The sequence below is a fragment of the Galeopterus variegatus genome, unplaced genomic scaffold (assembly GCF_000696425.1).
Source record: "Galeopterus variegatus unplaced genomic scaffold, G_variegatus-3.0.2 Scaffold2870, whole genome shotgun sequence".
NCBI lineage: Eukaryota > Metazoa > Chordata > Mammalia > Dermoptera > Cynocephalidae > Galeopterus > Galeopterus variegatus.
The window spans coordinates 60,329-82,141 of NW_007728981.1; the positions used below are offsets into that span (position 1 = coordinate 60,329).

At 39.5% G+C, this 21,813-nt stretch overlaps 1 protein-coding gene across 1 annotated transcript in view; it reads right to left on the reverse strand.

Annotated features, from left to right (window-relative positions):
• Positions 1 to 1,209: 1,209 nt before the first annotated feature.
• Positions 1,210 to 21,813, reverse strand: part of WWTR1 (WW domain containing transcription regulator 1) — a 124,571-nt gene continuing 103,967 nt past the window's right edge. The window contains exons 6-8 of the mRNA XM_008583253.1: positions 10,776 to 10,909; positions 9,223 to 9,335; positions 1,210 to 4,684 (exon numbers count right to left, since the gene is read on the reverse strand). Coding sequence (XP_008581475.1) covers positions 4,500 to 4,684; positions 9,223 to 9,335; positions 10,776 to 10,909 — 432 coding nt within the window. The 3' untranslated portion in view covers positions 1,210 to 4,499. The remainder of the gene's footprint in view (positions 4,685 to 9,222; positions 9,336 to 10,775; positions 10,910 to 21,813) is intronic.

The following is a 21,813-nucleotide window of genomic DNA, read 5'->3' on the forward strand; positions in this document are numbered from 1 at the left end:
GAAATTACATATCTTTTGATGCAGTGATTCCTTTCCTAGGAATTTATCCTCTAGCTATATACACACAAAAGCAGGCTGTTTACTGCAGCACTGTTAGTAGAGGCAAAAACTGAAAGCAACCAATAGGGGATGTACATACAAAAGAATTTTACTCATGGTTTAAAATAATGAGATATACAACTACATGTACTGGCATTAAGAGGTGCCCATGAGACACTGAATATATTGTTGCTTACTGTGTGACCTTATGCAAATTACTTAACCTCTCTTTACCTCAATTTCTTCATCTGAAGTCAGGATAGGAATATTATTGAATGATGATTACTGTGCAGATTAAATCAGATAATATGTACTTAGTGTTTTGCATAGTGCCTAGCAGAGAATGCTCAATAAATATTAGTAATATCAGTTATTATTAAGAGAAAAAATAAAAGCATAGAAACAGCATGTGTAATTGGTTTTTTGTTAAAATCCAACTTACAGGAAAGAGTCTAACTTAAATATATTTTTAAAAGTCTGAGATTTGTGGGATACTGAACTTTTACTTTTTTCTTTACACATGTTGGTATTTGTAACATTTTCAACAATGAGCACATATTTCCGTAAAAGTGATGATCAAATACAGTTTTTAAAAAGACGCATGAGAATTAGACTCTGGAGTGTTGGTAAGTTGTTTCTACAAACAGCTCTCTTTTTGTTGTTTAGTGGAATGTTTCTGCTAAAGAGTGTTCTCACCTAATGCTCGTCAAGGGGACGACAAAGGTATCAGCTCAACAGTGAAAACCAGAGGTCTCAACAGACAGAGAAAATGTACTGCCACAAGCCCAAACTCAGAACGAATGATGGGGCTGTTGTTTTGGTTTTAGTTTTGACAACAAACGAAGCCACAACATATTGTTAACAACAGACAAGAACGAGAGTCCTATAGTTCTGACGTCTCATCAAATCTGTGAGGGTGTTGACAGAACAGTGTAATTTTTTTAAAAACACGTATCTTTAAAAATCTCAGGGGGCTACTTCAAATAAAGCAGAAACCAGAATTCTGTTGACATTTAGAATGTTGAAGGCCAGGTATGTGAGCCAAAAAATGTTTGCCTACAGAACTTCCTTTCTTTCATTGTCTGCCAGGAGGGTTACATAAGCCTCTCTTCAGTACCACCCAAAACCCTCAGCAAAAGGCACACATGCAAATAATGAAAAGACAAAGCCTCCAAGTGGAAATTCAATTGCATTTATTTTTCTTATACAGAATCAGAAATAAAAACCAGTACCAAACTCCAGGTAAAATAGTTTGATCTGATTGATTTGGCTGCATTACTTTCTGTACGTATCACATTCTAAATTAAAAATAAACAGACATATTTCATATTACAAAATGTAGAAGTAAATTTTGTAAAAAGTTAAAGTACTAGCACATAAATGATGTAGTGTGTTAGGGAAACGGTCTCTGTCAATTGCCCATTTTCCCAATTAAATTAATCTACAACTTCCTTTTTGTTTAACAGCTTATTTTTTTTTCATATGTTGTACTTTCAGAAGTTACTTTCTAATTACATCAAGAGAACATAACTTATAATTAGCAAAACGTCTCTCACTCCAGATCACCTTCTCCTGCAGAGAGCTTTTCTACCAAGTCGGAGTCAACAGCACCCCACACACTAAATTTTTTACTGTTTTATGTGCTTCACGTATATTGTGTAGTCAATGAAAAAAATAGCATTTCACATCCTAAATACTATGGTGAAACACTGTCTAACAATCACTTAGACTTAACAGAATTACAATTAGATTTTGACAATGTATTTACTTCAAGAAAGTGTATTTTATTAGGAAAAAAAACACCCTGAAAGGAAGATCTCTGAAATTGTTTTTCAATTTTACTTTTTAATACGCCTTTTCTCTGACAAAATTTTGGGGTGAAATAGTGAATTTACTGATTGATTTAGGATGAAAAAGCCTAGATATCCTGGCAGTATTTTTATAATAAGAAATATAGTATAAATAGCACCTTATCATGAATTCTGCAGGGGTTTTAACACTTATAATAACAGGAAATAGCCACTGAAAAGTTGCTCTTACTTTAGATTTCTAGCTTTAGTGTTCTGTAACAAGGACCATATGTTATGGCCTTAAAGACAACAACAAAAAATTATATCTGGCTTTATCTATTAGTAAACACAGAATCAAGGGTCCATATTTTTATTCTGAAAAAATATTTATTATATTCTTTAACAAATGTTCCAACTAATTTCACTAAGAAAACTCTTCTAGTATTTTCTAATGCCACAAGCTTATTAGAAAATTACTTCTAAAAATTGGTAATATAAGCCATCAATGATTTAACTACTTTTAAAAAAAAGATGGGGTACCTGTTTCTTTTACATTTAATAACCTGAAAATGAGTCTATAAAAATATTTTTTTAAAAATACAGTAACACTGCTGAGCTTTGTTAGGTCCCTTGTTTTTTTTTTTTTTTTTTTTTTTGAAAGAATGTACAACTCTTTTTGCAATTTTTGCTAACAAAAAAGAAAAAGAAATAGTGCTCCCTTCAATTTAGTAGCAACATAAACATCTACCCTCATCTCTCTGAGTGCTTAGAGAGAACAAAAGGAATCAGGGGAACATAAGCCATGGGTCCTTCAGGAAAAAGAAATCTCTTCCTAGTGCTGGAAGCAACAGCAGGTCTATGCTTTCATCCGCCTACATGTTCAGTATCAGCGTGGATGAAGCCCTGCTGGCCCTGCCCCCTCTGCCCATATAAAGTGCACCAAAGGCTTCTTGTCCTCTGCAACAGAGTCTTTTGGTATAAAGGTTGTACTAGAAGATTGCTGCTTTGTTCTTTTGGGGCACCTCTCACACCTCCTGCTTGTCTTGCTTTTGGGGTGCTTATAACTTGTCTCTTCCCATTTCACAACTAGTATCCTTTTCACTATATTCCATAACTTCACTACTTCATCTCTGACCTTTTCACTTGCCTTCTTCCCAACAAGATCAAATGTACTCAGTATATCTATATTCTGATAGGTCAAAAAGGCTCTTATTTAAGATCCCCAACAAATAAGCCCCTTATGGGAATTGAAGTTTCCTCTCAGAGACCTGAATTATTAATGTCTTTCAAAAAAGAGATTAAATTCATAGATTATAAATAATGTCAGTTCAAAATATTAAACAGTTGAGGACTTCACTGGCAATGCAGGCAGACCCCATGCCAGGTGAACAGGATGCTCTCTTAGTCCTTAAAAGCTAATAAAAAAAAGTTTTTGGTTACATAAGAGGTATTGAATACATATTTCATGTGTTTTTATACCAACTGTAGCAAACAGGGTTAGGATAATACATTTAGGAATCAATTTTACTGAATTCAGAAACATGTATCTCCACCCTATGCCCTCTGAGGGCACTTTTTTATACGTCAGTCAGAGATCTGCTTCATCCTTCAAACAGCTTCATAGATAGGATTATTTCAAACACTTATGAAATCTTGAAAGCAAACCTGACAAGGCTTCAGAAGTTACAAAGCAACAGCTTATTGCAAGTGCCATCAGGTTGAAATCTATGTTGTCCTGATGTTTCAGAATAGTTTCAAAAGACAAAAATACAGTCGCCATCAATTTATCAAAAGCATTTGTCTGCCTTTGTCATCAGCTACAAAATTACAGTGCTTTATAAAATAAACATCAAATTCTAAGCTGCAATTTTTAAAAATCCAAGTTGCAATTTTCAAAAAGTTCTGTTTATTAAATGCTCGTAATTAGTACCAAACTGGTCTCTTTCAGAAAATCTGTAGTGTACAAACTGTGACTAATGATGCGGTTACCCTCCGCTGGAAGGACTAAGCTGTCTAGATGCTATGCAGTAACACGATGAAGGATAGACTACGATAGGACTGTGTGTGCCTTTGTAAATACAGAGTAGTAAGAGCCATTGGAGCCAGCATGGATTCAAAACTACATCATATTCCTTTCAGCAGAATTTTACTATCCATACAATGATTTTTAAAGCTCAAGTTAAATAGTTTTTAAAGCATTTGGTACTACTGTCATTAACACAGTTTTTGAAACTGTAAATCAGGTCTAATTTTGTGCACATTTCCTGGACCAAGCTGCCCATCAGAATTCACTGCCTGTGGTCAGCTTTTTATGGTTTATAATCAATTGATGTATAGATTTCAATTAATACCCATAAAGCTTAGCCATGGGGCAGCAGAGAGAAAAAAAGAAAAGCAATCCTGCATTTTCAATCCTGCAGACACAATTCTGCATCATCTGTCATAAGAATGCAGGCTTGCAAAAAATGAAAATAGAATATTTACTTATGTTTAACTTAAGTTACTGTCAATCAAAACTAGGCAATGATTCAACTGGCCACATGGAAAGGAGGGAGCATTAGTCATGAAGGCAGAAGCGGTGCACCTGCAGACTTGCTCTGCTCCACCGCTTTTTCCAAGAGGCCCAGGAAATGTCAGGTCACAGCTGCATCCAAGTTACAATGGTAGTGATTACAGCCAGGTGAGAAAGGGCTCGCTTTTGTTCAGAGCAGACTCTACATCATTGAAGAGGGGGATCAGATCTTCAGATTCCAAAGTTCCTAGGTCAACATTCGTTCCCGGAAGACAGTCAAGGAAATCAGGGAAACGCGTCTGCTGGGGATTGATGTTCATGGGTGTCTGTCCTGCGTTTTCTCCTATAACAGAATGAAGGGAAACCATTTAATTCCTCCTTTTAAGCTCTTGAAAGAGGGACAGTTCATGTGTTAACATAACTCCCATCTTCATGTCTTTAGCTATCACATTACTGACCCTCACTCTAGGAAGTGCAGAGAGGCCAGGGGAAATCCCAAAATTGTTTCTGGGTAGACGTGGTCCAGAATGGAAAAGTCCAGGGACGTAAGAAAGGGGCATGTAAAAGGCACTGTGGATCTGGCCTACAATCTGTGCCTTCCCATGACAGAGGCAGGAAGAGCTGCTTTGCAGAAAAGCAGAGAGGCCCCCGCTGTGATAAATACCTTCTTACAGAGCTATAATCTACAGATTTAATGATAAGCTTATATTTACCCATATCATCCTTCTTTATGTTCAAAGATAATACAGAGTTTCTTTTAACCATGTTATTAAGAAGCTGTCTTTGATGGTAACTGAGAATAGCACTGAAGCCCTGTTTTGGTCACCTGGGTGACAGCCTGACCAGAAGGCAGGAAGTGTTAAATAAAAATTATAGAAGGCCAATATTTTGGACTAAATTGCTGCATTAGGCCCCAAAAGACCAGAATAAAAATAAAAACGGAGTCACCCTTACTAAATTCCATACCACCAAACCTAAACCTCGTAGTGGTCTGACCTTCTGAGAAATCAGGAGAGAGATATATCACCAATTTCCCCAACAGGCCAGCTTCAATCTTCAATAGGCATGATAATGAAGTTCCCTCTGCTTTAATCCTTACACAAAAAGGACGGCCCAAAGTAACATGATGTGAAATAAGCGGTTTCTTTCCTATTGTTCTGTCTCTCTGTCCCCACCGTGCAGGGAAAGTAACTTTAAAATGACCAATCCCACTTTTTGTTTTTTGTTTCTGCTTTCTTCACCTTTTCCTGTCTATAAAACCAAACACTTGTTCTATTTTGTGAAACGAAGTATCAGCCAATTCTAGAAACGCAATCAAGCCAATTGAGAACTTTAAAAAATAATCTCTCTTCACTGATGGCTTTAGGCATCATTTATAGAGTGGTTCTGCAGACCGTCCCCTCCCTGCACAGCACATACACCCCACAACCATCTACCTTTCTCACATGCCTGCGAGTCACAATGCACAGGAGCATATTAAGGTTCAAAGTCCTTCAACAAATCTGTTTTTATTTTGTTTAAGCCACTATATCTTAAGCCCATTTAATGACTTAATCCTATCTTGGCAGAACATATATCCTAATAGAACTAGAGTTCTCCAGAACAGAGTTGAGAAAATGCTGTACTAGAGAAGAGTTAAGTGTCCTAACAAGGTGTCTAGGATATGACAGGAATGACATAACACTCTTTACATGTAACAATGTAACAGTATGGGAGAAAACACACTGAATTGCGTCATTAGACTGAGCTTTTTCAGCTGTGTGACCCTGGACACACATAACTTGTCTGATGCCCACGGAGCCCAGCTGGAAATTAGGATTATAGTATTTTCTCCAGAAGTTAAAAGTGCCATATACTGTCTGCCACATATTCATGGCTCTGGGTTCCATACATACAAAAATATAATAAATGTCTGTTGATTGTGCTGAGAGAGAAAAAAACCTAGGAACTCAGCCACTATTAATTATACGATATCAGAACAACTGATTAATTCAAACAGCCTCAAACAAACAATTTTCTGAAGGGATAAAATCTACCTCAAAGATTAAGAAGCATTAATAACTAAGGTCAGCTTCTACCATAGAATCATTTTAAAGAAACTTGTTAAATTAGCTTTTTTATCTCTCAATTGCAGTAGCCTTCCAGAAAAGCATGCACAGAAGTTTCACTATTCTGAGCAAAACTGCAGAAAATTCATTTCAACTCTATGTGTTTTCCAAGGAGAAAAATTACATCTTTCCAAGTGATGATGGAAACATGATTAAGCTTACATTTTGGTGGTAGCAAAGCATAATGGCTTTTCTAGAAGTCACAAAATAAATATCAGTGACTCTTAGGCAGTATTTTACAGGATTTTCATTGCAAAGGGCAGTAATTTAAAAAATTAAATCAAGTTCAACAACATGACTCAATACAGTGTTACTGATAATGGAAAACATCAAAATAGGAAAAAAAAAGTCCAAAATAAATTTTTTCTACCCATTAGAGTGAAAGAGATGGAAATGAGGCTCAAAAAATTATCTGTCCTAAAAAACTATCTGATCTAAAGTGCTGGACGTCTTTTTTATCTCCAATTAGGATCACCCGTCTCTACTGAGTTCCCATTTTAACTTTCTAATACTCAAGAACACATTTTTTTTTTAAGCCAAATGAAATGTTTTAAATAATTCCTCTTATTCTTTCTCAGACATGGAAAGCATGAGACCAGGTAAGCTTCTTCATTAAGGTTAACAATGTTAAAATATCTCTCTTTGGAGCAACTCTGCAATCTCACAGTAAGCTTTTTGGTCTTTGCAGTTTTATCTACTTAAAAAGTGGGAGAGACCAAAACCAGGCAATTCTTAAGAGTGTGACTAGTGCAGAACGTTCTGGAAGAATGGATGACTTCCAGCCTCCACTCGTGCTATTCCCCACCCTCTATCCTCGCACCAAGTCCAGCTGTTGCTTCCACGTGTGTTCTGCAAACGGAGTGCTGAGCTGGCTCGTTCCCACTCAGCACGTGGTCAGTGCGTGGTCAGTGCGTGGCCAGCGTGTGGCCAGCAGGCCTGACAGATCTTTTCTAGCCCCGTTTAAACTCCGCCCACCCATGGCTTTTCTTCATCTTGTTACTCTGTAATTACATTTCTCCTGTTGAAAGGGTTTATGTCCCCTTCCTAAAAAGACTTCACAGAGATGACCCTAAACTCAATGAGCTGACACTCACCTAACCAGGTTAACTTGGAACCCCAACAATTACTAAGTCCGTTTTGTACACTATGTCAGCCTACTTAGAAGGGATTTTGTGCCAGGCTCTGTGATCTTAGAACTCCTCACACTATGAGGTGAGCATATTACTCCCACTTTATAAGTGAGAAATCTGAGGCCCGCAGAGGTTACGTAATTTACCAAAGCTACTACCAGGAGTGGAGAAGCAAGAATTCCACACTGTCTGCAAAGATTATGTTCTATTCAGAATACCACTTAATTCCATGTTATGGTTTCAAAATACTCCCTATTTACCCACTTGAGGTCATTTTAAAGAGATGTAGAATAGAATCCATTTTTTTTTTTAATGTCAAGCTTACACTGAGCTCTCCTGAGTTTCTTATTTAACTTTGCTTTTTATCCTTACTGGCTTCCCAGAGTTTAAAAGATGAAAGTAAACAATTATTAACATAGGAAGGAGCCACTTCATAATAAAGATGTTCCAAACAGAGCAAAATAAATCTCACACCAAACAATAGAGAGATGAAAGGGGAGGGGGGAATGGGACATGGAGAGAAAGACAAAACAGAAGTAATAAATTGAAGAACAGCAAAACAAACAGTTCAAACTATTCTTGTGTGACTCCTCACAGGACAGTCTGTGCAATCCTCTAAGCACAAAGATGACAGCCTGGGGGAGCTGCTTCAGGACACTGCACTCATGAGACACCTGGCTACAAATTTAATTCTTGGTCTTACCAACCATTTAGATTCACAGAATGAAGAGGAAGCACCTAGGAGCAGAGTGAAACAAACTACAGGCGCTATAGACAGATGCTTTGGGGAAAGCAATTTTTTACTTTCATTATAGAACAATTAATTTTCTATCATCAATGATAATGGAGGAGAAACTTACAGGAATTACTCCAAATAATGAATACTTCAGCTTCATTTATTTTTGGTTCTTAGAGTATCTTCTGGGGGGTTATGAGTTTCATAATTAAGTCTAGATTAGGCTAATAAGACTAAATTCAGTTTTTGCAGTTGGAGGTCTCACTCCTTGAGAACAGGGAAAAAAGGGAGGTAATTCAGGAAGCCTGCTGAGGCCTGACCTGAGGACGCACAGGCTGGGAACTAGGTAAAAGTCACCCTGACCCTCTTCTTTTTAATTGCTGATGGAGGACATCATTGCCATGTTGGAAGTTGGAGCTTATAATTTAGAATCCTCTGAGTTGCTTAACTTTCCACATGCCCACTGCTGATTGCTTCCCAAATGCATGAATGACATGAAAAAATCCGCATGCTGGCAGAACCATAAACCAGTACCAATTCCCAGGAGAAAAAGTGGCTCATACATTACAACCAAAACTAGACCAGCGCAAATGTCCCACTGTGGCGGAGCAGCAAAGCAGACAGTGGTACGTCAAAGCAATCGTGAGGAAGGGGCTACACGAAGCAAGGATGAGTAAAATAAAAAGTAGAACTTAAAATCCTGTGCCCAGATGTAAAACTATATTTGTATGAACCACGGGCAGGGGCTAGAGTCTATTAATAGAGCATGGGGGTTGGGTGGCTTTTCAGTCACCGTTTTGTGTTGTTGAGATTCAGTGTTTCTGGTTGGATTTGAGAACTGAGATGACCAAAGTCACCATGGTACAGACACGAACACACCGCAGGTAGGTGCAGGCGTTGCTCCCACCTGTGTCCATCTCGTCCACGTTGCTGAGGAAGTCCTCTGGAGTCGTGGGCACACTGTAGCACCCCAACCCCAGGCCGCTGTCAGTGCTCTGCTCCCTCGAATGATAGGGTCCTCTGGAGAGCAAAAGACGGAGAAACTTCGGTGTGAGCCCATAAATAAATGTCAAAATTAAAATACAGTCACAAAAACTCTAAGCTAGTGTAGTTCTGTTATCCTATCCAACTTTCCAGGTAGTCAAAGGAAACAGACTCTGCACCTCCCTTGAATTTTGAAATATACATTCTAATGTCAACAAAGTTAATAAGTTGTAAGCAAACACATCTGGCTATTCATAGTAAATTGACATTGATTTCCTTTTCTTCTCAAAACAACCATTTGAACACTATTTTACATATAGAGTGTGATACCATTTATGTAAAAGTTTAAACAACAGAGAACAATGCTGAATATTGCTTATGGACATACACACTAACAGGCAGTAAGAAGTATAAAGACATGTGTGGTAAACACACGCCCGCTTCTGAACAGTGGCTACCCCTGGGGACAGAGGGGAAGAAGCGAGATTTCAGTGGTGATGGGGAGGGAGGGATTAAAACATTGATTGTAACATTCTGTTTACTAAGAAAAATAAAATTGGGATGGAAATGTGGCAAATCTGGGTGGTGGGTACATGAGTAACTCGTGATATTCTTTATACTTCCTGTACTTTAAATAGTTTAAAATCAACAACTTAAAAACCGCATTCCTTCATTATTTCGGTTACTATTTGTTCTCATCCCCCCTCTCTCTCTCTTTTAAAATGCAGGTCAGCGTACTTGTTTGCCAGCAGCCTCTGCGAGGGCAGAGAAAACAGGAAATACAGTACTGCCCTTTATTTAGGTATAAAAGGTAAAAATTAAGGTTGACTACTTCTACATAGACAAATATTTTTGACTAAATTATCTTTTCCTACTGCTCCTATGTTTCATTTCTTAAAAACATCATCTCCGTTTCAATTAATTTTTTAATTGTGAGGTAATTTTAGACTCACATAAGAGATGCAAAGAGAGTACAGAGCGTCTGCACGGACCTTTCACCCAGCTCCCCAGTGATAACATCTGACATAACCATAGTACAACTCCCCAAACCAGGAAACTGGCATTACAGAATACTATTAACTCAACTACAGATCCTATTCACATTTCACCATAAACACCATCTCTTAATTGTTTTGCTCTCAATTTGCTACATGACATGCTTTATCTCCTGTTGGCTACATAAAACCACAAGATTCTTCCAAGGATAATTACGAGACAATGCCATCTTGTTTAAATCATACGTTCATGCCCATTTTCAAATTACTGATGGGGTTTACTCCATGTCATATCACCAATTTCCGAATTTGAGAACTTTAAAAAATGACTTCCTCTGCTTTTCTTTTTTCTGCCACTCCCCCATATCCCCCCTCTACCCCCAACCCTCAAGCTCCCCATCTTTTCCCAATGTAGACAAAGACCCCATTATAGTCTAGACTGCATAATGAAGAGATAAGTGGCCCCAAAATGTTAACTTACCCATTGAGGAAAGGATCTGAGCTATTATTTGTGATGGATCTCATGTCTGGGGTCATGGCGGGTGGGTTGACAGCAGCCTGGACTGTGGCCAGAGTCTCGGCCTCCATGGGGAGCTGTCTACAGAGGGCAGCTTCCTACAGAAGGGTGACAATCAGATGAAGGCAGGAGTTAACACATTCATTGTAACAGGGCTGGAGCAGAGTACACCTCACGTGAGAACTTTCTACCAAATACAAAGCATGTTATATTTAGTCCCAGTAAGTCAAAGTCATCAGGAAATTGTTAGTGTTCTTGCCCTGACAAAAGTTTTATAGACGTAAGTCACTTTCTCCCATTCACAAAGCTAATGGGAAGCTCAGCTCATGTTTGACCTCAGGGCACTGACGTTGCAACCGCCTGACCCGCACAAGTGTTCAAACACCGAAATCATACAAAGCCCTCTCAAGCGACTTTCTCAGACACAGGCTATTTCTATGCTGGACACTGAGGCCAAATCTAAGACTCCTCTGGACTAGCAGGTACATTCCAATCATTGTCATTTATAGGCCAGGTAAAGCCGTGGGGTTACAGAGTTTAGGCTCTATATTAAAATACATCTAGCAGTTGTATGTCAATAGCCAGGAAAGGAAAACACCAGTTAAAAAGTTTGTTTAAAAAAAGTAAATGAGCTTTTCTATTTGACGAACTATCTTGTTGACTTGACTGAAATGGGTAAAGGTTGGGGAACCACACAGAACAAATCCAAACCGCACAGAAAATGACAGTTGACAGCATATGGATTTCATTAGCAAATAGTATAATGCAAGCATTTCTTTAAAGCTTGCATTATTTTGCCAAGGACAGAAGGGTGACATATTTATGGACTACAATTATTTTTTCGAGGTATAACCTGCAGGAGTCTTTCTCATTTTGACAGAAATGACCAGACGTCAAATTCCTTTTAAATTTGCTGTTGTTTCCAGAGAAAAATACTTTTGTTTGTTTATATTTGTATCCAAAACCAAGGTTAGGCCCTTCCCCATATTTATACCTATCAGTTTCCCACTTTCCGTGCTGAAGTCATGGGTCTCACCAATCCTCAAACCCCAAAACCGTGGCTACAATGGCAAATAGAACATTCAGGCTATCTAAGTTTCAGTACCTTTGTTAGATCTCTTCCAGCCCTGACATGCTATGACTTTAGACAGTAACTGCTGTCTAGACAAGTCCCAGTGAAGTCATCAGCTATAAAAACTTTCGGTTACTAGAGTTCAATGTGCTGTTACTAGGAGTTATGGTAGCATGATTCTTACGAACAGTGAAAGACCTGATTGATAAGAAACTGTATTGTTAATTTATACTGAAATAAATACCCAGGAGCTAGAGAGGGCCTCTGGTTCACTTCTGTTCATCTAGACTGCAAATAACCAGAATACTTAACTAACAAATTTTATTCATTAATCCATAAAAAGCAAATAAAAAAATGTAGATTTTATAAAAGATGATTTTAGACCATCATCGATATCTTGGAACTACCTTCTTAATAAACCTAGGAAAATCGATTCTTTTCTGATAGTGTTTTTACATGGTGGGCAATGTGCAATAGAAACCTTATTATCCAACCAAAGGTTTCCTGAAAGCCTCATATAGAAGAACAACTGGGATTAAACCTAGCCTAAGGAGCCTAGAACTCACCAGCCTCAAACACTCATGCATACATATGCCCCCAACCCCAGTCTGAAAACATCTAGACAGCAATAAAATTTCTAGTTCTTTATAAACAGCAAATGCAAGGATCCTTTGGGTAATAACCTTCATTATCTGAAAAATCAACTTTAACTAGAATATTCCATTAATCAACAATTCTGAATAAATGTTACTCTAAACAAATACCCCTTTTAAACATAAAAGTTGATGAGATGGCTAAATTTCTTTATATTTATTACCATATGTCTTAAGAAATACAGGTTGAATTTGCAATTTCCAGGAGGTCTGAATCTAAATATAATAAGAATCATTTCTGGAACTTCATGGGGAAAAAAATACATACATTATATACATAATGTATATAAATTATTCGTTATATGTAATGACATATGGTACAAAAATAAAATTTAAATTGTAAAAACAAATATCAGAAACCAGATATAAAATAACAGTTCTAAACTTTTCTCTTTATTTATTTATTTTTTTCCTTTTTGTCTTTTTTACTGACCGGTAACGGGATCGCAACCCTCGGTGTCGCGCCTGCACCGCACTCAACCAGTGAGCGGGAACCGGTCTCCACATGGGATCTGAACCCTAGGTGGGAGCGCCACCGTGCTCCCAGGCGGCGCACTCTCCAGTGCACCACCGGGCCGGCCCTTCTCTTTATTTAAATTACTCCTAGCATAATTCAAATAGATATCACATAAAACAATGCTTGCATGTGGCTAAATACATAAATAAAGTTCAAAAGGACTATTTATAATAACCAGAGCTGAAAGAACCTACATGGGAAAGAACCTATAGGGGGAAATGTTCACTGTGCCATTTCATATTTGCTCCCTTTATTTCGAATTAAAGAAAACTGAAGCTCCATTTCTCAGCATAGATGCTGTTTCCCTGACTACTCTGAAGGCTTGACCATGAGTCATCATAACAGGGAATCCTATATTCTGTCTCTCGGGGGCTCACAGTATCATGTTCCACCTTCAAATGACTAACAAATGAAAGAGAATAAGAAACAGTGTTGAATGTACCTGAATAATACTTTAAAATATAAATTAGGCTAGTCTGAGTTAGAAAGTTATTATTTACAATACAACCTTTCTCTAAGATAATTCCAAGATCATTCTTGAGTCACAGGTCATTCCACACAGCACCCAGAGTGAAGATCACGTGGCCCCCTGCTCCCAACCCACCTGCTTCTTGCCCCACCTGGATGGTGAATGGAGACAGGTCCTCACTGTAGCCAACCAGGCCCTGCGTGAAGCCTGACCACCGTTCCTCCCTGGTCTCTGACTGCTTCCCCGGCTCACTCCCATCCAGTCTCCTGGTCTCTTTGCTGCTGCTCCCACTTCCAGCATCTGCGCCCCTCAGATCTCCCCGAAGCTCACTCCCTCACTTGATGCCTGTCTCCCACACGTGCAATCTCTTAAGAGATGCTCCTGCCTTTCATTTTCTGTCTCTTAACCTGCATTAATTTTTTTCACAGCAACTTTAGGTATTTATTCTATGTTTCCTACCAGAATGTAAGCTCCATGAGGGAGACCTTATTTGTCATGCTCACTCCTATATCCCCACTACCTTTCTTTAACAGTGCTACTAGGCACATGGTAGGTACTCAATAAATATTTGCTCAATGAATAAATGAAAAATATTACTGGAATTCAAGAGGAAGTATTTTAAGTTGTGATTGGTAATAGAAAAAATAAACTAAAAACGTTCAATCTCACCTTCTTCAACCACTAACATGAGTGAAATAATATAACCTATTGTATACAACACAGCTAGCCGGGTGCAGACCCATCCTCACATAATGGTCCCACTGCACCATTCCCTGCTCCTGAAACAGGATGAACAGGAGGGCAGAGAGGTCAGGAGCAGGAATTCTGGGGCAAGATGCTTGCATCTGAACCCTGGCCCTGCCATCCCCCTGAAGTTATTTAACCTCTCTGTTTCTCATTTGTAAAGTGGGGACAATAAGAGTGCCCACCCAGCAGAGCTGCTGCGACAATAAAGTGGAGTAATGACATGCAAGGTGCTTTGAACAGTGCCTGGCACACAAGATCACTTAGTAAATGTTGACTGATAATCATTATCTCATGGTCTGTACTCCCATCTCAAAAAACAAAAGCAAAACCAAAAACAATTTAAAAAGTCACACTATCTTTTGAGAGGTGAGACAACTTCTTTCTGGTCAACTTTCACCTTGGGGAGATTAAACCAAAGTGTGAAACTCATCATAATGAGTCAACCAGGCTAAACAACTTTAAAAAAAAAAAAATAAGGGGAGGTTTATAAGCCTTTTTGTAATAACATAAAATTAGTTTTGAATATGAATGAAGAATGGTGAGAATTTCATTTCACTTAGTTAAATTATATAATATACTAGTTCTATGTTTAGAACTTTAAAAATTTTATTTGAATGAAAGTATTTCACTATTTCTGCTCATTAATTGAAAGAGAAAGAAAGAGTATAAAACCCGAGGTTTGAAAATAAAAGAACTAAAAAAGAAAAAAGAAAATAAAAGAACTAACCTCACCAACATGTCTCCATCCAAACAGGGGAGGGTTTTGTTTTGTTTAAACTAAATTCAGGTGTAAAATTGAAGCCCAGACCTAGTGTATGCTGACTGCCCAGGCCACCCACTGCCCCGCACGGGCAGAGATGGAAGGCGGGCGTCCAACATACAGCAGAAGCAGCGGTCCAAGCCAACGGGGTGGCAACAGGTGAAGCAAAGACAGAGGATGGGCACCGGGCTCATAAAAGCTTGCACAGAAACACAGGGGTGACTGCTGGCCAACGCTGGTCTAGGACATGACTCAGGCCCCTGACTCGGTGCTCGGCGGCCCAGCTGCCCTCACCCACTCAGCTTCCTTTAGTCTAGGCAGAAGGACAAACGTTAAGCCAGCAGGCACAGCCAAGCTCCCGGCTTTGTCTCTCACCGCCTTCCTTGCTCCAGTTAACCAGGTCCACGCACAGATCCCTCCCAGTGCCCACTCCACCTCCATCCACCCTGTCCTCCCAGACAAGCTTCCATCTCCTCGACTCCTCAGTATTTTGGGGCCCTCTTCATCAAGCCACGTCTTACTCAGCCTCAGAGGTCCTGTCACACCACCTCATCCAGGATGTGACAACCTCAGCAAGTCACCACTGCCGCCCTCGCCCAGCTCTGGACTCCTAAACAAACATGTTTAGTTGGTGTCTGAAACTCCACATGTCTCAGGCTGGGCCAAAACAGCTCTTCCTACTAACCTCAAGCTTTTCCTTAATGCCATCATCACCACCCATCCAAGTTCAAATTCTGTCTTCCTCAGCCCCCAAAACAACTCATTCCTTTGCACCTGTACTTAATTATTAAAAAAATACTAGTGAGACGACCAGGTGCCAGGTACTGTTCTTGGCAGCAGGAATACAGCAATTGACAAGACAGACAGTACCCTATCCTCATGGAGGATTCTAGAAGGGGGGACAAACCACAACTAACAATGATGGAATGATGGACAAGCCTTGTGGATTCCATCACCGCAATATCACCACGCTCCAAATTTCCTTCCTATCTCAAGTAGAAGGTCATCACTGTTTCTAGATATTCCAGCTGGCCTCCCTACCTCTAATCAACCTTCATGTTCATGGCTGCATCCAGGTCTCTGTTCAACACTTTACCAAAGTCTTCACAAGAGTGACCAGAGGAGAACAATCAGGATGGGGAGGGGTCAGCGGGTGTCATGTCCTATGCAGATGTGGGAACTATTACAGCACAGAAGAAGAGTTCAGGGGCATGCCATGACTCTGAAACTATTAATAGAACATCACATGAAAGAAAAAAGATCCTTTTTTTTTTTTTTTTTTTTTGGTGGCTGGCAGGTGTGGAGATCCAAACCCCTGACCTTGGTGCTATAATACCGCGGTCTAACCACTGGGATAACTGGCCAGCCCCCTCTAATCTTAGATTTGAAGCAGATATGACAAAGGACTTTCTAGTCAGTAGCTGGTTCTGTGTGGGAGACTGACTGCTTCTCACTTCTCTAGGCTGTTGGTCACTGAAATTCTCACACTAGTCAAGGGATTGATCTGTTGCACATGCCCAGTGCGTGGCACAGAAACAGCACGGCACACGAGAAACACTGCCTCTGAAATAAGAAAAGCTGGAATTCAAATCCCAGTTCAGCTACTATATAGCTGTGACATCTTGGACTAAATTCTTAACCTTTCTTGACAGTTTGTTCACTCGAAAAGTAATGGTTTATAAAACCTACTTTGCTGGGCTGTTATAAAGATTAGAAAGCATATTTACAAAGAACATGGCGCGACGAGGAAGTTAATAGAAGGAGCTGCTTAGATGGTGTTAAATGGTTTGGGAGGCTGAGACATCAGCCAGTTCTTACATATTGCATACTACACATGGAACAGTGTTCTAAGCACTTTATATAAACTATTTCATTTCATCCTCATGAACACCCAAATTTTCAAATTTTTAGTCCTTTTGCCTACGGATGTGAGAATTGGGCAAGTTACTCGATTTTCTCTGAGCCTGTTTTCACAGCTATAAAATGGAAATACCAACCCCTTTACCTCAGACAGCTTGGAGGAGAATTTCAGGAAGCAGCCTGCTTAACTGTCCTGAACACAGACTTCCTCCCTGAACTGGGAAACAGACTGAACTGGACTTATTATGTTCTATGATACTCTTCAACGTATATGTGTGGAATTTAGTGTCCTGGGAATTCACAACACATCAAGAAAAGTTACAACTTCAGATTTTAAAGGTCAGTTTCAGAAAGATCTGGAAAACTGCCCCTGGTAGCCCCACCCCTGCCCCCCAACTTTATTTTTTCTCTATGTCCCAGCTGGGGGTGGAAAGACCATTGCAAAATCAGGGCTTGAGAATTTTTGTGTTTGTGTTCATCTAACTCTCTGAAATTAATTATTATATGTGGGTTAAAAAAACACCCCCTCTTAGTGGTCGGGGGGGAGAGGGTGGTGTGTAAAATAGCTGGAGGGGTGAGGGACGTGAAAGACAAATGCTGACTTGTGAGTGGAAGGTGTCCCTGGAAGCAAACCCCCAGCCTCCTTCCCTTCCAGCTCCCCACTGGCCTGCAGCTTGCCTATGGAATAGATCAGAGGAGGTGAGAAAGTAAACAGCGGTTGAAAGCATCCTGCAGCCCCATCCTGCAGCCCCGTGGGTCCCTCCGTGGGTCCCTGGCTGAGGACGCGTCTTCCACCAGCCGGCTCCTGCCTCCCTGGAATGCACTTCAAAGGGAGACCAACGACAATAACCTCTTCTGGGGGGCTCTGCTTGGTTTAAGTGTGTGTGGCCAGGGATTCAACAAAAATGGAAGATTGGATTGTTTTAATTATAAAGGGTGGGGTGAGTACAAACAAATGAAAAGAAAAAAAAATAAAGACAATATTTTGAAATTCTAACATTAAAATAGTTATTTTGATGCAGAGAAGCTGCTCTCTGTGCCAAAACTCTGAGGGACTTCAGAGGCGGAATGCTGAATTATTTACCTTCTTTATAGGAAAAAAAACATTCCCGATTTAAATCTCTTTTTAACTCTGTGCCAGGGGATTCTAGAAATTCGTTGTCACATTTCCTGGAGCCTCCCTTTTAAAAATACCTCCTCACACATGCTCAGCTGCCAGACTGTTGCTGTAAGACAACAGAGCCGAAACTCTGATGCTTCTGGGAGGACATTTGTTGAGAGCATAATTATTACCCACAGCCTGTTTGTTGCTCTTTTAATTCAAGATGTATATAACAATCTTGTGTTAGTCCACAGTCTGTTTCTGTTGTGCCTTAGAATCACATTAAGGAAAACATTATAATTTAGGTATTCTTTTCACTTAAAAAAAAAGGCTGAATAAATTTGAAATGGAGTATTTCTTCATACCTTAGTGATCTCAGTGAGACCATGAATACGCTGCTCTTCCTCAATGTATGATGGATATAGCCATGTGGCTGTTTTCATGTCAAGGAGTTGTTCTTTTAGATGGGTAAATAGGCACTGGGGAGACTTTCTCAATTTCCTACCAGTGTCTAAAATTTTCCATTTGACCTGGTGAAGTTGCAATCATGAGCAAATACTGTGCTGAATTTTAAGTTGTAACAACAGAATATTCAATAGTCATTGCGGGTATGTGTGGCTCGTGGTATTTAAAAATTTACATCCAGCCTGTTGTAGAAAGGATTCCAGGCACTTAGGCCACATACAAAGTCACAGCACAATGTTTATGGCTGATACAGAATAAACAAATGAGCTCCCAATATATTAAGAAAGAAGAGGTAACAAAACAGTATTAAAATATGCTACCAATTTCATTTTAAAAAACAAGTTACACATATTGATACATGCAAAAAGACTGGAAAGAAAACACCAACATCCTTATAGTTGTTCTCTCTAGGTGAGAGTACAGGTGATTATAATTTTCTTTTTTTTTGTTTTTCAGTATTTTACATATTTGTACAACAAATGTGTTTTGTCATTTTTGTGTAATAATTATTTTATTTTATTATTATTTTTATTTACATACAGTAAATTTCACTCTTTGAGGTGTACAGTTCTGAGTTTTGACAAATGCATAGAGCTGTAAAACAGCCACCACAACCAGGACACAGAACTGTGCCATCAGCCCCCAAAACTTCCTAGTGCTGCTCCTTTGTAGTCAACCTCTCCCACACCCCCAACCCTGGCAACTGCTTATCTGTCCTCTGTTCCTATAGTCTTGCTTTTTCCAGAACATCTCATAAATGGAATCCTATAGTATATGCAGCTTTCGGAGGGTCTGGCTTCTTTCACTTAGCAAAAATGGTTTCTTTTATCTTCATCAGAAAAATAACTCAGTAAATTATGTTTTAAAAAATTAAAATTAGAACAAAATTAGAATTTCTGGGCCGGCCCGTGGCTCACTCGGTAGAGTGCGGTGCTGATAACACCAAGGCCCTGGGTTCGGATCCCACATAGGGATGGCCGGTTCGCTCACTGGGTGAGCGTGGTGCTGACAACACCAAGTCAAGGGTTAAGATCCCCTTACCGGTCATCTTTTAAAAAAAAAAAAAAAAAAAAAAAAAATTAGAATTTCTTTTTAGAAAATGAAGACAACAGGAAGTAAATCATCAACTAAGAATGACTTTCTTTTCTAGGGTTACCATTTCTTCGATGTACTGAAATTGCCTCACAGCCTTTGGGAAACTTAGTAAAACTAAAACTTTAGTATGAAAAAATGGAGACTGTCTCATGAAAATTCCCTCTCTATAATGTTCCCAACAGATGCTCGTTGAAAGAAGGGGAAAATCCACTTTCCTAACAAGACTGTTTCCTGCAAACCTGGCTAGAATCCTCTCACGTTCCACAGCACCTCCACTCCACCTGCCGCATTCCCAGATAATTCATCAATGATCAGATACAAGTAGCTCAACTCTGTTGCTAGAGCAGCCAATGCTAAATTGGTGGGACCATATTTACAGGATTTCTACTTCAGAAGATTCCTAATCAGCAGAGATATCAAACCCGACTGGCCCTTTTGATCCTGATTCTGTAGCTGTTCAACAGCTTGTTGGCCTGAGGAATCACTGAAAAGAAAGAAAAGAACATCTCATGCTCAGTTACACAGAACTCTGCTCTGGTATTTCTGTTCTCAGTCCAGTAATGAAAGTCAAAATTGGTGGTAGCGACTGGGACCCCATAGAGAATGGTTTTAACTCATCCTTCTGGCCACCAATTTGGATTAGATTTAATTGTTTTGCCATTTCTGCTAAAATAGAAGTTATCTGATGGGAGCCATGTCCCACTTATCTTTCTATTATTTTTTACCACATAAATGTTGGTGAATGAATGAATGAGATAAAGGAAGGAAGTAATGAAAAAAAAAATGAGCTTCCATCCTGAAATAATAGAGGTTCACTTTAGATTTATAATCAAACTTACCTCAAATCCATTTTCTTTATATCCTGGCATGACTTTGGTGCCAATGAGCTAACATGTGACCTGAGCTTCCGTCCTGAAATAATGGAGGTTCACTTTAGATTTATAATCAAACTTTCCTCAAATCCATTTTCTTTATATCCTGGCATGACTTTGGTGCCAATGAGCTAACATGTGACCCCTTGGCATCATGAAGTATATGCTGGATTGTGCAATGAGGACTGATGAGTTGTTTTCTCAATGGTGCAGCATTATACAACTCCATGCCCAGAGAATAATGGCACAGCAGAAGAGGGAGAGAAATGAACTGGATATTTGTGTAGCATATAATTCATAAGGACCTTTCACATTATCATATCACTTAAGAATGATAAAAAAATATACAGAGCAGTGATAATTTCCCAAAAATTAGGGAATAAATTCATCTACTTATTAAATTTTGCCAACCTCTCTTCCTACTATAGAGAGCCCAGCATGGGGCCTCTCTCCTGAACATTCTTGCTTGGTAGAACTGCAGGTAGGTCTAGACCTGCCAGCAGGGCAGGGACTGAGAAAACAGGCTGTACAATTAGGGACCTCCTGTAAGCAAGAGCAGATTCAGGGCTATTAAAAACTGCCCACTGAGTAAGGAATATTCAGGCAGTTGTCAACTACCCAGGACAGGAAGGTGGGACAGAATGAACAAACGAAACTCTATTGGTAATCTCGAAATCTCACCAGGACTGCCATTCCCCCCACCCCTATAAATTCCTATCAGATGCTGGAAGGCAGCTAAACAGGTGAGCCAAGATCACTTTTACTTCCAGTCCATCTCCCTGCCCCTGCCCTGGCTTAGGTACAAATAGAAAAACAGAAAATCACAAAAGGAAGAAGTCAAAAAACCAACCAAGATGATATACATAATCTGCACCCAAATAATCAGGCATCCAGGCAAATGTCCCAAATAACTATTATAGAACACTCCAACACCACTCATTATATGTTCTTAAACAATATCTTTGACAATGGGGAGGCACACTGCTTCTGGATGGAGAAAAAAAATCTTCCACAATTTAAAAGCCTACTTAGACCTTTCTTCTTGTGCTCCATAACAGAAATAAAAAGACATCAGAACCATCCATCTCCTCCTCTCTCTCTCTCTCCCCCCACACCCCCAAAGCTGAGCAGAGTCATGCGAGCCTCTGTGAGCAAATCTGGACAGCTTTCCTCCCTGCTGTCCGGCACAGTGGAATTGCTCACTGTGATGTAGCAAAATGTTCCAAGTTCACAGCCTCTAAGGAACTTGGTTGGCATTTCTGTAATATGAACCCAGTCAATTCTATATTCTGGCTCAAAGGAACCTACAGTTGGGAGTAAGGGAAAAAATTAGGGGCACTTTTCTCCACCCTTTTCAGAAATACTTTCTATGGGAAAGGAGGAGGTGGGA